Here is a 16,706-nt window from a genome sequence, read left to right on the forward strand (position 1 = left end):
CAAGATGAAATTCTTAAAGGATACTGTTGAAATTTTTTAAAATATAATAATATTTTTCTTTTAAACGCTCAAAAGCATTATTAGATATACTTACATACATCCGTTAAAATTTTGGCCTAAACAAACAAACAAAAGCATTATATATACACACATAGAACTACTTTTAGTCAACCAAACTAGTCAATGAAATTTGACCTGAGCGTTTTACTAACATGCATTAGTTTTAACCACATAAAAAGAAAATTATTAATGAGTTGTCGTTAATTTTTTAAAACAAAATAGTTATCAAACTCGAATTATTTGTTGATAATTTACGAGCGAGTGGGAGGTAGAGTCCTGGCTAAAAGAAAATGAGAGAAAAGAGAGAGAGATTGCTGGGGAGCAAAGACAGGGACTTGATGGCCTGCCCCTCTTACACTAGCCAAGGTTAGTCCTCTCTCGTAGGTTTCAACCCAACCAGCCACTTCTTGTTTGTGGTACCATGCCCTCCACTCTTCTTCTATTTCCAACTCCATCTTGTTTATGCTATATCTCGTCGATGTTATCGGTACTCGTCCATCGGTGTCCCCACTGCAAAATTATCATCATGGGTTAGTTCGGAATACCTTTTAAACACTTTTGAAAATGTTATTTTATTTTTCATTCTTTTAATCAAGAACGTGTTCTTCTTTCAAACTCAAACTCAAATATAGAGATTAATAGATTGATAAGACATCTTTTACCATTTCAGAAGTTGATAGTTCGATCTCTACCTCTACTGTTGCTTAAATGAAAAATATATGTATTTTCTCCCTGTATATGTATCCAACAACATCATTCTTACTTGTTTTGGACTACTTCTCTAAGAGTGAAGACTATCTTACAATCCAGCACGGGTTCTTTGTTCTCATTCACATGCTTCGTAGGAAAATTACCAAGAACTCATCCAACAAGTAATCACTTCAAGCCATGTATACACACTTAATTTTGGAATTCTTATGATTGATCTACCAAAAAGAAAAAAAATACACCTTATAGGTATAAGTAATAGCTATCAGATCTTTTTTTCTTAATCATACTTTCATATTCTCATAACTCTCTCATTTTGATGAGATCTCAATTCATACATATACCCCACATGAAATCGAAAATTACATACCCATCATATTGGACTTAGGCCATTACATTCTCTCTAAAATAAACTCTTGCACTATTAAATTTCTCGTGGTATAATTTCTTTCAATTTTTATCTTACTTTTATCTTCTACCTCACCATATCTTTTCATCCCTCCCAAAGTGAGCTTAGCTCAATTGTTATACTTGTACTTTATAAAAAAAAAAAAAAAACCACCCTAAAAATTCTCTCTATTTCTCATATTTTTTTTTAATGACTAAACATATACATAACTGAATGGTAAACCAATTGAATTAAAATCCTCATCCATATTGGATCATAATACTGGAAAAAAAAAAAGTTCCCTCTATATCATTTTTTTCCTCTTTAGGCTCAAATCTCTCAGTTTTTTTTTATCCCTTTTTCTCCTTCTTACGACTTTTAGTCTCTCTTTAATATTTACTTAACATCTAGTTAATACAGTAATAAAGTTTGAAAATTGAAATTAGAAATTTAGAAGAGAGGGAAACAGTGTAAATTAAATTAAAAATTGGATTAAGAATTAAATAATTACCTGTAGACCCAAATACGCAAACCAGCATTTAGAAGCTTGTGAATGGTGGGCAACACCGAACTAGTTGAGTCAGTCCACCGTTGAATCACACCACTTTCCACAAAAAACCAACCAACATTATTCATTGTTAAAATAATAATAATAATAATAATATTTTACATTTAAATCTCATGTGACCATTTTTTAAGTTAAATTGTCGAAAATACCCAAAACCCTGTCCTTTGTTTATAATATGTCTACTATATTTCCATTAATTAATTTAAATATTACACTTGAATTATAAAGAGCAGAAAATTAGAACACTGCACTATTTTTGACCTTCGCCACGTTGTTTCATGTCTTGATTTCTCTTTAAAATGCTAAAAGATTTGTACTCAAATGGTAATTTTAAGAGATACTACAACTTTTTAAAATGGATAAAATTTAGGGATATTTTTATATATATAGTTTAGCATTTCTTTTCCTTTTTTTTTTTTTTTTTGGGCTCGTTTGATGATTTTTTTGGTTTCTTATAGTAAATTGAGAATGTAAAACTTTTACATGAAAATTCGGTTTTAAAAACAAAATATTCATGTTATATTTAGGGGTATTTTCAAATTTTAAAAACTGAGTGAAATATTTAATATAACAACATGTCACTGTCTATCAGAAATAAATCATGATAGACTGCGATAGACATCTGTTAGTATCAATGATTGATGTCTATCAAGATCGATCGTGGTCTATCACGGATAGATAGTGACATTTTGCTATACTTCAAAATATTTTTAATAATTTTACTATTAAAATAACTACTCTTATATTTATTTGTAGATGTTTATTTTTCATTTTACAATAAAAATGACAAAATAATAATTTTATTTATGTTTTAAAAAAAAATAAGGAGAAGAAAAATGTAAAAAACAAGAGATGAGAACCGTCACCAAATCCTTCTATTATTCAAAAACTAAAAAAAATAATAAAGAAAGAAAGAAAGAAAAGACAAAAAAAGCAAAAACTTAACCAAAAGATTCCTAAACTCTTAATTGTGTTTTATTCTTGAATTCAAAGGTTTAAAATGTCTATTTTAGTCTCTAACTTTTTTAAAAAATAATTTAATAGGTAATTGTTTTAAATGAAAAAACTGTTGAAAATATTTTGCTGTCTTTCATTGATAGACAAAGTGTCTATTGTTGTTTATCGCTAACACTAATAGATATCTATCAGTGTTTATTGTTGTGCATCACTGCTAGCCAGTGACATTTTACTATATTTATAAATAAGTTGGGTCATTTTCCAACATTTTAAAACAATCCTATTTTAATGCTTATCTTTACCTTAATTCTATCAAATTAATTATATAGTTCCGAGTATGTATAATATGAACAATATTCAAACAACAAAAATGGAGAAGATAAAAAGAGCAAAATTTCCTTCTAAGTATATATATAAGAAAGACCCAAATACATTTTTTTTTCTTTTTATAAGTTCAGAGACTAAAACAAAGATGAAATTCGAACTACGAATAATATATAAATATAAATATATTTATATGTGTTCGTAGATTAGTGATGTGAACAGTGAGAAAAGAGAGGATTCAGAAAATTAAAAATGATTTTAATGCCAATGGCAGAAGAAAACAGAAGGGAAAGCTCCAGTTCAATCATTCAACACATGCCTATTTATTGCACATACACACTGTAACTCTCTTTCCCATTAATGCAACAACTAGTCCTAACCCCAAAAAAACAGTGAATTGAAATTAGAAACTCTTTGGCTAAGTACGTGAATCTTGATTATCAAACACTAAAATTCCAAATCATTTAGATTCTTTGAGATAAGATGATCAGTCCCACTTGAATGTTCATGACATGTAACTCAATACGTTAACGACAAAGATTCAAAAAATTCGGACTAAATTTGAAAGAAATACAAAGACCAAAATTGATTCGTCGTAAACTATTTGCGAGACTTTGGATAGTCTCTCAATAAAAATTCTAATGCCACATTATGAAATGAATGTAAGAGGTATAAAAATACCTGCAAGGAGTATAAGGATATGAGAGTTTGGTAACATTAGCATGAAGAGCCCTTTGAACATCCTCTCTATTGAAAAACTTATTTGCATAACCTTCAGTACATGGATCATATCCCAATGGAAGTTTATGCCATAGCTCCTGTTCAATCATCATTATCCACACATAATTTAACCAAATACAAATTTAATTACAAGTTTTTAATATTATATTCTATTCTACAATTTTGATTCCTATACTTTTCAAATGCGACTGTTTTAATTCGTAATTATAAAACTTAAACATAGTTGAATATTTGATAGAAACCCTTTAATAATACAAATTTATGACAATTTTAAGAAATTTTAGTGAAGGAAGTGCCATGTTAAAATAAAAGGGCTAAAATAGTCATTTTTAAAGTTACATGAACAAAAAAAATATTTTGAAAATATATGGACCATAATACGATAATTAAAAACAAAAAAAGTCAAAAGAATAATTTTAAATTTTTTCTGGCATGTGATTGATAGTGAGTTACTAATAGATAGATGCAGTTTAGGAAGCACTAAAAAAAGTTAAGAATTAAAAAAGAAGTACTTACGTGTATCGAGAAGATTCGAGGAGGACGGAGAAGCGTTGAAAAGGCAAAGTTAGAAGAAGAAGAGGAAGGTGGTGAAAGACAAATAGGAGAATAAATGCTATAAATATCAATGTCAGAGTAAGCTAAGGCAAAGCCTCTGGCATGATCCTCACAATGAGAGGTTGTTTGGTTGGTGGAGTTGGAATCAGGTGTGAAGGAGCATTCATTCATTATGTTGTGGTATAGTTTATCTGATATTATTGCATGGCTCCATGCATATTCTACCATTCCCTTTGAATCTGTTTCATCGTCCATTGCAGCATTCCCTATCTGATTTTCAATTATTCAAAAGTAAAGTTGTAATATTTTGAAATTTAGGGATTAAATCGATATTAAATTAAAAATTTGAAGCCTCAAAAAAAACGTAACATTTTAACATTTAAAGACCAAATAAAAACTAGACTTAAAAAAAAAAAAAAAAATTCTCTCAAAATATATTTTGATCCTTACTTTTAATGATTAATGACATGATTTTTCTGAGTATACTTATGGAAATGTTTGAGTCATATAAATTAGAGATTAATATTTGGATGAAATAGATTTAGGATAGAAAAGCAAAATAGTATGAACCAACTAAATTTATTATTATTATTATTATTTTAGTAGTTTTGAATATATATGTTTTAAGTGAATCTAAACATGTATTGAATATAAAATAAAAGGATTAAGATGAAAAATTGAGAAGCTGTTTGATCATTTTCCCTTTTTTTTTTTTTTTTTTTCTTTTCAAAACTAAGTTGATAAACACTTTTTCCACATAATTTTATTTATTTTGGTAGCTTTATATATAAATGTAACTTTGAGTTACTTTTAAAAACTAAAAACAGTATTAAATAAAGGTTAAATCATAAAAGTTATATGTGAATTTTATCGATCATTTAAAATAGATCCATATCTTTTCAAAAGTTTTAATATAACCATCGATATTTTATAAATGTTTCAAAATTAAATTTGAAATAAAAATACTTTATAATTTTAAATGAAACTTGTGATTTAAAATTGTGTGATAATGTTCTAGAACAAAAAATTGCATAACCGTTCTTTTTAGGACACCGTCACCTCATTTTTAACTCCAAAATTTTGTTTGAAATTTTAAAGGATTTCAACCGACCAGTGTTGTTTCAAATCTTTCAAACTTTATGAAAGATCATAATATGCTACTACAACCTTTAAAATATAATAGTAATTTTTTAAAACAAATGTATTTTATTTTTTATAATTTAGTCAAGAATAAAGAAAGAAGGAAAGGACTAAAGAGAAAGAAACCTTACCATGAAACCCTTGAGATTAATAAATGAATCCTTGGAAGAATTTTGGTTTCTTTCATGAATGAGGTCAGCTAGCTGAGGAACATAGTGACCTTTAGGCATAAAAAAAAAAAAAGAAGAGAAGTTTAGTTCAATTTTGACCCACCAAATACTTGGAAGAAAAAAAATAGTGTCCGAATTTAGGGTTTAGTTTATATTTGATTCATGAGGTTCAAAATGATATACTTTTAGTTCTTAAATTTTAAATTTGATTTCAATTTAGGTCATGTTTACTGTTCCTTAATCAAAATTGTTACAATTATAATAGATTTTTTTATTATTCGTATTTCACATAATACTGTTAATTAGTTTTCTGAAAATTACATTTAAATGGCTCTCACTTTCATATTACAAATGATTGATTGCATTTACGGGAAGTAAATGTTGCCTCTTAAGTTTGAACATGTTATAATTTTACCTTTGATTTGTGAATTTTATTTCAATTTGATCCATAGTTTTCAAGATCTACATTTTTAATCTCAAAATTTCATTAAAAACTCACTTTTGGTCTTCAATATTTGTATATTAATCAATGTAGAAGCATGAAAAGAAATATAATTAATTAAATTACACTATTTTTTTCTATCACTATTAAAATTAATTTTAAAATTGTTTTAAACTAATTAACATATGCTAATGCCAAGATTGAAAGTGAGTACCTAAGAGAAAATCGAAGTTAAAAGTATAAATCTTGAAACCTAGAGACTAAACTTGAAATTTAAGGACTATATAACGTTTTGAAACCCAGGAACTAAAATGAAATTCAAACTTAAAATTAAAAGCGTAACATTTTGAAATATAGGAGCCAAATAGAAACTAGACCCAAAATTTAAAGACAAAATCGATATTTTTCTCAAAATAATAATTAATTTTTTCAATAGAAAAAGAAAAAGGAAAATACCAGCATAGCTCTCTCCAGCTAGATAGAAATCATGGAGTTTGAAACTTGGAAACCTTTTGAACCAACCAATAAGAAATGCATAAGAATCTTCAGCAGTAACTTTGTCTCCAAGCTTTTCTAAATCTGATGACTTGTTTGTATAAGAGAATCCAACTCCCACTGGTGCCTCCAAAAATAGCATATTTGCAGCTGAACAACCCCAATTTCATTACTATGTATATATAGGTTTAAACTTATAAGCAAAATTATACTGAATTTTAAGTTGACAATATTATATATATCATTTATAAAAATATTAAGAAATTTATTGTCATATAACTTATGTCAAGTAGGTCCTTCAACTTTAACAAACTATTTAGTAGGTCCGTCAACTTTATAAAGTTTTCATCAAATCCTTAAACTTTTGATTTTATGTTTAATAAGTCTTTAAATTTATAGTCTTGTGTCTAGTAATTCTTTGACATATTCAATGTTTTCTAAAAATTCATAAACTCATCGGACACAAACTTGAAGGTTTAAGCAATAATGTCTAAATTAATTAGTTTTTCTTTTTAATCTTTTATAAATAAAATAAGAATTAAGTTTATAAGCACTTGATTCCTTTGTTTTATGATCCACTTTTTTAAGAGTGTTTTAAGCGACTAACCAAAGTGAAAAAAATTAAAATTATATTTTTACTTTTAAGTGAATAAGGATTCAAATCTTTCTTTAAAGAAACATGAAATTTATTGGAAGAATTTGTGTGAAAAAAGTATAATTTTCATAAACATAAAACTAAAGACAAATGATTGTCAAATGAAATCTTAAGGGCCACTTGGTTTAAAGTTAAAAGTTGCTTGAGAATAAAGATACCTAAAAATAAGATGCTGAAAATAAGATGTCTGGGAATCAAAAATAACTATAATGATTGTACATAAAAAAATGCTATCAGAATATTATGAACAAAAATTATGTTTGTATTTCATTCATGAAATTAAACATGACAATCTTATATAATTTCAATAGATTAATTAACTAAACAATAAATATCATTCAATATATTGATAAAAATTAATTAATTAAGAACCAATAATAATTTAAATTATAAATATTTAAAAAGCGATAATTTATAATTAAAACTAACAAATTAAAATATTTAATGAATGTATATTAATTATTATTTAATGCTTAATCATTTTATAATTAATTTAGTTCAATATTAGTATTTTTAAGGGTTGTTTTCAAATATAGGAAAATGAACCAAAATATTTAAAATATAACAAAATTTCACTATCTATCTGCGATAGACCAAGATAGACTGTGATAGACACAGATGGTAGGCTATCGCGGTCTATATAGATTATGATATTTTACTATTATTTATAAATATTTTCAGCAGTTTTATCATTTAAAATAATTTTCATAATCTTAATTTTAATTAAATAATATAAAAAAATATTTTAATAAACAATATTTTATATAAAAAGTGAAAAAATGAGATAAAAACATGATATGTTAATAATAAATAAAGTAATAAAAATTAAGCACAATAAACAATTAACTTACTATAAATAATCAATAATGGTTATATGTTCATATGAATAATCAAATTAAAATTAATCTCAATAGATAATTGTTCGATATAAAAAACAATAAGTAATCCATTATTATTATTATTAAAAGAATGAATTATTTTAATAACTAAATTTAACTAATCAAAATTTATTGATTAAATATATTTAAGATATTATTAATTAATTAATTAATTTATTTATGTAATTACGTAATTACATTCATTTAATAAATTCTTATCATGAAAATAAGTTAAAGTAAATATTATACTAGAATAATATTATTGCTTTATTAAAACAAATATTTATATTACTTTTGTTAAATGAATACTAATTAATTAATTAATTATATTCAAAATAAAATTATATAAAAATGAAAAAATAAGAAAAGAGAAAAAAAAAATCCGCAGTTTTGAAAGGAAAAAAAAAACCCTTATCGGTGGTAAATGAGGATGCTTGAGAATGACTCATTACCAAGGCATAGTGTTAAAAACTATGAAACAAACATGAATTTTAGATGCATGTGTCAATTCCCATGTAGAAAAACTTCCAACCAACGATCCTTTAATATTCTATTAGACATATTTCAATTTTATGACACTAGATTTGTTAATTCTTAAACATAAAAACTTAATATATTAGATACAAAATTGAAAGTGTAGGACATATTTGACGTTTTTAAAGTTTATAGACATATTTTTACGTTTCTAAAATTTTGGGACATTAAAAAAAAAAAAAGTTTAGAAAGACTAAACTAAAAATTAAACTGTTAAAGTAAACTTAATTTAATGATAATTAATATTACATTCCTCTCTACATGTGAGAGGTTGAATGTCTAAATTGAACCAAGTAATTAAGTTAAAGTACCTTTATTCCAAGAGAAATCATTGAGTTTCAATTGCCCATTGCTTTGAACAAGGAAGGGACCCAACTCTTGCGCAGCTCCATAAGCTATGGACGAGCAGCCAGGTCCTGATGTCAATAATATCAACATTATTAAATAAATATATTTATAAAAAATTATTTTAAAACTAATAGTAAAATATCATTTTCTATCTATAATAGATCCCGATAGACTTCTATCTATGTCTATCATCACACAGATAGACACAAATAATAGTTTATAGCGGTCTATCGCAGATAGACGGTAAAATTTAATTATATTTATAAATATTTTAGTTTATTTTTCTATATTTTAAAATAATCCTAAATTTATATTTATAAATTTATAAATACTATTTTGGTCTCATATTTATATTTATTTTAATCTTTATATTTTAAAATTTTATTCATTTTGATAGTTGATTTTTGTCCATATATATTACACAAATATAAATGTAAGAGCCCACAAATCCAATTTCCACAACTCATTTTTGACAACATCAAATGTAGATTGATTTTACTAACTTGTTTGTTAGGAAAATTTAAATTCAATGGGGTAGGAATTTCCTTGCCAAAGTTTGATTTATAGTGGTTGGGTTATGTTTATAGAAAAATAAAATACTGTTAAAATAATATTTTCATCTCTCCATCATGATTTCATTTTATTTTAGTCCACGTAATTTTAATCTATATATTTTTAAAAAATCTTTAAAATAATGTTGCTGTAATTTATTCTTTATTCTTTTTTCTAAAAAAGTTGGTCTTTATTTATCTTTTTTATAAATATTAGAAATATATTCTCATGGTCTTTTTAATTAAAATTTTTTACTATTATTGTTTAATAAATTTCCATAAAATTTAATTCTAAAGGACTAAATTCAAGAAGTATTGAAGCACAATGATTAAACTTAGACAATTAAAATATAAATATTAAGAATAAAATGCAATCCAAAGTACATCCAGCAAAACATTATTTTAATATTAGAATATAAATGAAGGAAATTATTTGGACTAACTTTTTTTATATTTTATAAAAAGAAACACTTTTCTAATAAAAATTAAATCCAATTGTTTAAATAAAAACACAGAGAAATGCACCTTTTTTTTAAAAAAAAAATTGTTCATTTAATTTTATCATCTTGTTCTTTTTTTTCCTTTTTTTTTTTTTTTGAGGAATATCTTTGTCCTTTTTAATACGAGCATGAGATTGACTCGAGATGTAGTAATCTCTTCCCAGATTCGACTAATAAAGAAGTCTCTTTTTAATAATTGAATTATAAATATAATATTAGTGATATTAAAATACTTTAAAATTTATTTAATCTAAACTTTCCCATCACCAATTAATCTCTTATCCACTGGTTCCTTTTTCTTTTAAAATTTCATAATGCATTGTTATTTGTTCTTAATTTAGGTTGGTTCATATTGATTTTGAAAAAATATATATATTTTTTTAAAAAATATATTTTTATTTAAATTATTTTGACAAAAACTTATTAAAATATATTTAAAAATTTATTTTGAATGATTATAAAAAACTCTAAATTCTTTTCAAATGAATTATTTTTTAAATTATTACTTAAAAAATATATTCTAAACACACCCTTAATGGAGTATTAAACAAAAATGAAAGTTATATTTTTTAAAATCAGATACCATAATCAATATTTGTAATTTGAAATCTTTAGTTTTCATAGTATCATATAAAGTAACTGAATTTGGTTTTGTTCCTCTAATTTTCTCAATTGTTACTCTAATACATTGAAATTTTATAAACAAAAGGTCTTTATTCGGTATATATTACCCTTATCTTTTTATGAGTGAAATAATTAATAATAAAAGGGGTTAAATACTTCTATGAATTTTGGTCTCTATTTTTTCTTTCGTTCAATTTGATACATATATTTTGACAATATTTATTTTAGGTCTTTATAGTTTTAAAGATGACAATTTTGGTCCTTTTTTTATTTATATCGCATTATTATGAAACTAAAATGGTTTTTTATTTTTTATTTTAAAGACCAAAATTAACCAAAATTAAAGATAGAAGAATCAAAATGTAACAAACTATAAGACAAAAAAAAATTTTAAAAAATGAAAATACAAAGATAGAAATAAATAAAATTTAAAAATACATAAACTAAACTAGTACACAAGATTTTGTAAAAGAAAAAAAAACCAACAAAAGAGGACAAAAAATAACGATAACGACAGAAAGAAGAAAATGGAAAAGGAAAAAAAAAAGTACCACTGATCTTTTCTTTTCTTTTCTTTTTTCTTTTTATTATTATTATTTTTTGAATGAAAAATGAAAGTAAAAAGGGAAGGGGAAAAAAAAGGAAAATCGTGAACCACGGAGATGAATAAAAAGGAGGGTGGGTCCCAGGTCCAGGGATAGGAATGGAAAATTAGAAATATAAAGGGGCCGTTAGTTAACGGCGAAAGAGAATATTGTCTCTTGTTTCCATAAAGTTGGATTTTTATATGACCACTACTGACACTTCTTTTAAGAACAGAAGTCCGTTAATTGACAGACACGTGACTTTTCGCCCTGCTCCACCCTCGTGCGCACGTCTTCTCTTGTTTTTAGTCTTCAAGGACATTTTCGTCGTTTTCTTCTATTTTCAATTATTTTAGGATTTTATAATTTTAAAATTATACATAAAAATTCTACTGGTTTTATTAAATTTGAATATAATTGTAGTTTAAATCCATGCTGTTTTTAGGGGGAAAAAAATCCATGTACTAGGAAACTTTGATTTGTGTAACTTAGGCCGGTTGGTTTTAAAAATTAAGTCTATGAACACTATTTTCACCTTCAATTTTCTATCTTTATTATCTACTTTTCATAATGGTTTAAAAAATCAAGCCAATTTTTTAGAACTAAAAAATGTAGCTTTCAAAAAGTTCGTTTTATTTTTGGAATTTGGTTAAGATTTCAATCAAAATGCACATCGTTGTAAGAATTGTTGATGAAATAAGCTTAATTTTCAAAATAAAAACAAAAAACAAAAGATCAAACGGTTATCAAACAGAACCCTAAATTTTTTTTTTCTTTTGATTTTTTTATGGGTAGTGTAATCTTAAAAAAAAAAAAAAAAAAAGAGATCTATCTAAATAAGTATAACTTAGCAATAATTTATATGTTTTTCTAAAGTTGGAGAGTTAAATTTCTATACTTTACTTGAAGTTCTCCAAATAAACAAAATAGAGATTTGAACCTATTCTCACCAAAGAGGTAATGTTTTTAATGATGTTGTTTTGAGGGTTTTTTTTTTTTTTTTTCATTTTTAAAAATAACATAAGTGTTTTGAGATTCGTCAGGTTTATTTCATTTCATATTTTTCAAAAAAAATGTTCTCAAAATTGTATAGAAATTTTGGAAAGAACAAAATCAGGTTTCTTGCTTCTTGTTATTATTTTCAAGTTCAATTTTTTCTGGTATATATATTAAAGTAATTTTATCATTTTTTTAGTTCTAAAATGCATGATGAATATCTAAAATTAAATATAACATAAAAGTTTTTATATTTAATTTCAAAAAACATTTTCACGTACATTCTTACTTAGAAATGGTTATTGAACCTATGTTTTTTTCCAATAAAAATGAAAGAAACAAGAGCTCATTATCAAATACAGTGCCATCTTTTATTATTAAAAGAAAAAAAGACAAAAAAAAAAAAAAAAACGAAACCATTATCAAACAAACTCTTACATTTTTATATTTCATTTTTATATCTAAATAATAGGAATTTAGATTTATAAAATTGACAAATAACTTGAAGGATAAGATTTAAAAATGATAATTCTTGAGATTAATTGCTCTAATGGCCTAAGAAAGTAGGCATGGCACAACTAACAACATGCTACCATAGAGTGGATTCGGAAGTTGATTATTGTTGGACCAAACATAATTATTACAAGACAATAGGTAATAAATATATACATAATTTTTTCTTTATAGTATTCTTTTAAGGTTAGCTTGTTAGGGGGAAAAGAGAATATCATGGTTGTTATAATTAATTTAATTGCAATTGTAAATATCATTCAATTTTAAAATTTATTTAAAATTTAGAGTTACATAAGGGTAGAAAACTATATAATCACACTATTTTTTTTTTTTTTTTTTTGAGTACACACTAAAATCTAAAGTTGAGTTAGAAAGAGAGTAAAAACAAAAAACAAATAGAGAAAAAAACGACAAAAACAAAAGGTAGGATAAAATTATATAATCTCATATTTATTGTAAATAAAAATTTTAATTATATGATTTTTTTTATTAATTAAAAAACGAATTAAATAATATACCTAATATATTCTTGGAGGAACTTTTTAGGCGGTTAGCCCCTAATCTATTAAATCCGCCCATGAGCTACTATAAGCTATAAGCAATATCTCTGAAATCTAGTTCATAACTATTTTGTTTTTAGTTTTGAGTTTTCGAAAATTAAGTCTATTTTTTTTCAATTTCTCAATTTTAGTGATTTATATCTTTTTTCAAATACAATGATAGAATTCTTAGTCAAATTTCTAAAACAAAAACAAGTTTCTAAAAGTTAATTTTTTTAGTTTTCAAATTTGTGTCTGGTTTTTTAAAACTATTAATTTAAAGTAGATAACAAATGAAGAAATTTAGTGATGGAAGTATCTGTATACTTGATTTTGAAAAATAAAAGATAAAAATTCAAATGATTATCGAATGAAATCTAATAGATTCCAAATTTAACTTCTATTCATATAGTTTTATTGTTTGCCCATAATAGGATTCCAAAATTCTAATTTGGTGGGACTAATTCAGTCCCATTTTCTTCTATTTTTAAATTACAATTTGGATTGAAAAATCATGATTTCAACTTACAACTTTTAAAAGAAGTTTATTATATTTTAGCTCCCGTTTGTTGACGATTTTATTTTCAATTTTCTGTATTTGAAGATCGTATTTGTTTGGTCACTATTTTTTTAACTTTAGTTATCTACTTTTTACCAAGATATACTTGAATTCTTAGTCAAATTTTATAAAAAAAAAAAACAAAATTTTAAACATAAATTTGTTGATTTTAAAATTTGACTCGAAAATTTTTATTACAATTTTAAACAATAGAAAACAATAACTCATAAATGGAAGTATATTTTCAAAACAAAAAAAATTTAAATAATGTAGAGACAAACCAAACTCATCAAAGATTCAAAATCATCAACTCACACTTGTTACACTAAAATTAAATTACAAAAATGTCACCATACTTTGTCATTTATTTTTAATATTACCTATATATTTCAAATATTTCATTACATGACACAATTTTCGTCCAACATTCAAATAAATTATGTCTAAAATAATATTAAAGTAAAAGAATATTTTAAAAAAATTAAATTAAATTAACCAGGTTTTGAAAATTTTTATATTGTTTCCCTACCCGGAATGGGAAGTAGAAAGACCAGAAGAAGAAGCAACCAATTAAAAAAAAAAAAAAAAAAAAGAAAAAAAAACGAACCTCCGTTGAGCCAAAGAACGAGGGGTTTTGAAGCGACGTCGTTTTGGTCTTGGGCTTCAAAGAACCAATAGAATAATGCCTTTTGGTCTTCTGGTTGTTGTGGACGGAGCTTGACATAGCCGGCGTAGTGGTGGAAGTTCACCGGCGGCTGGCCTGGCAAGTCGGTGACTCTATCAGCCTCTCTCCGCCGCACTTCCTCCGCCTCCAATTGCCGGCCTAAACCCCCAATTTTTCTCTCCGCCACAGCCGCGGCCGTGGAGAGGAGGAGAATGAATAATAAATAGGAATTTCGAGAAGAAGCCATTGGAAATTAGAGAAACAGAGAGAAAGTGAAGAGAAATGGGAATTGGAAAAAGGCCTATTTGTAGAAGCACCAACCCAAGACCTGGACTCCATTTTTCACTTTTTTTTTTTTTTTTTTTTTTTTTTTTAAAAATAATTTTACTATTTTGTTTTAAAGAAAAACTGAGTTTCATTAATTAGTAAATATATATTCACTGTTGGGTGTGTGAAGTAATAGTGAGGAGGATATTAGTAGATGGTAAATGAAAGGAGGTTGAGGTCAACTCCAATTTGCAATCACGTTTTTGTAGTTAGGATATATATTCTTGATTTAAGTTGTAAAGTCTTAAATCATACCTCCACACATGTTGAAATATCTATAAATAATTAAGATTACATTTCGGAAATTTAGTGATGTGTCGATAAATAGTTATGTTTCGAAAACATCTAAAACAAAGTTTCATTGCAAAAAAAAACAAAAAAGAAAATTTTATCCTTAAAAAAAGAATAGGATCTTGTAAATCAAGATCTCTCTAAGATACTCGATGGTGAGGTCTTTTTTCAACAGGTTTCTTGTTGCCTTAGTTCATCATCAAACTTCTGCCTTCAATAATGGATTCAGAGGACTTTGCTTCTGAACTGGAACATCTGAGTTTATCTAAAGAAGAAGACAATATATCAATAATATTAGATCTTGGAATTGCTGAAGAAGTAAATGATTGCCTTGACTATAACTTCGTTCTCCAAGACGAATATCTGGATTGCCCTAAGGAATGTATCCTTCAACGCCTGAAAATTAGACCATGGAATTAAAACATCACAATCGTTGTAAAAAAGTTTCTTTTTATTCAAATTCAGCAGAATTCTGGATAAAGACTAGGTTATAAGATCGAGTCCATGGATGTTTGATAAACATCTCCTTGTATTGGAAAACCTGAAGTGGGTCTACAACCAATGAATCTAAAATTCAACAAAACCAATTTTTGGATTTGTCTCCTGAATTTACCATTTGGATTTCAAAATAAAATTATGGCAAAAAGAATGAGGGATGCAATCGAAAAATTTCTTCAGGTTCATTGTGATGAAGAAGGCCTTTGTTGGGGAGAAACAATGCGACTCAAAATTTTAATAGATATCACGAAGCCACTTCGAAGAGTTCTAAAAACTAAATCGACAGATGGACTCGAAGAAAAAAAAAAATAGCTCTTTAATATGAAAGATTACCCGATTATTGTTATAGATGTGGAAGAATTGGTTATGTATTAAAAGACTGTAACATGGTGTCTTCCTCACCAAATAACCTGAAAGAATGTTGGATCGTGGTTAAGATTTTAGTGATCTCTAAAATTACCCAAAAAAAGCTCCTGAAAACACATCGAATCTTCATAATCAAGCAAGTCCTCAAAATAAGAACTCTCCATTCTGAAGAAGATGTGGTCTTGAAGACTGCTCAAAACCAACAAAGAAAATATCAGCCTGACATTAATACTCTTGATCTAAATTTACCCCATGAAAAAAAGAATCAATTAGGAGAGAAAATCTTATTGGATAATCCTAGTAACATCGAGGCTATAAGATCATCACAAAGTCTAGAAAATTACAACCCTCCAGTAGAGAATTCCTACTCTATAGCTGTTAAGAATTACCAATGTCCTAATTCATTCACTATTGACCCCAATTCTCCCCACATTTCTAGAAAGATAAAAATATGGAAAAGAAAAACCAAAGATTCAGGGGAAAACACCTCAGATAAGATATCACAAAAAAACTCAAATGGAAATGTTTAGATGTAAACAAAGGATGCATTATTATGGGCGAAAAGCTAAGAGAGACATCTTTGGAGACTATTATCACTGAAATAAATGAAGATCTAGCAATGCAACCCTGCTTAGGATTATGAAACCATATGTTGGATTGCTAGAGGGTCGGGCAACCCTCAAGCACTCCATTCTCTCTGTAACTTTGTCTGTTCATCAAATCCTGATATT

At 26.0% G+C, this 16,706-nt stretch overlaps 1 protein-coding gene across 1 annotated transcript; it reads right to left on the bottom strand.

Annotated features, from left to right (window-relative positions):
* Positions 1–161: 161 nt before the first annotated feature.
* Positions 162–14,887, bottom strand: LOC120090074 (serine carboxypeptidase-like 35). The gene is made up of 8 exons (XM_090306521.1): positions 14,437–14,887; positions 8,927–9,031; positions 6,510–6,698; positions 5,573–5,661; positions 4,263–4,571; positions 3,687–3,823; positions 1,668–1,760; positions 162–570 (listed from the first exon to the last, which is right to left on the bottom strand). The coding sequence occupies exons 1-8, from the start codon at positions 14,738–14,740 to the stop codon at positions 312–314; spliced, it is 1,485 nt and encodes a 494-aa protein (XP_090162647.1). The 5' UTR covers positions 14,741–14,887; the 3' UTR covers positions 162–311.
* Positions 14,888–16,706: the final 1,819 nt, after the last annotated feature.

The sequence above is a fragment of the Benincasa hispida genome, chromosome 11 (genome assembly GCF_027475165.1).
Source record: "Benincasa hispida cultivar pf3 chromosome 11, pf3_genome.v1.1, whole genome shotgun sequence".
Taxonomy (NCBI): Eukaryota; Viridiplantae; Streptophyta; class Magnoliopsida; order Cucurbitales; family Cucurbitaceae; genus Benincasa; species Benincasa hispida.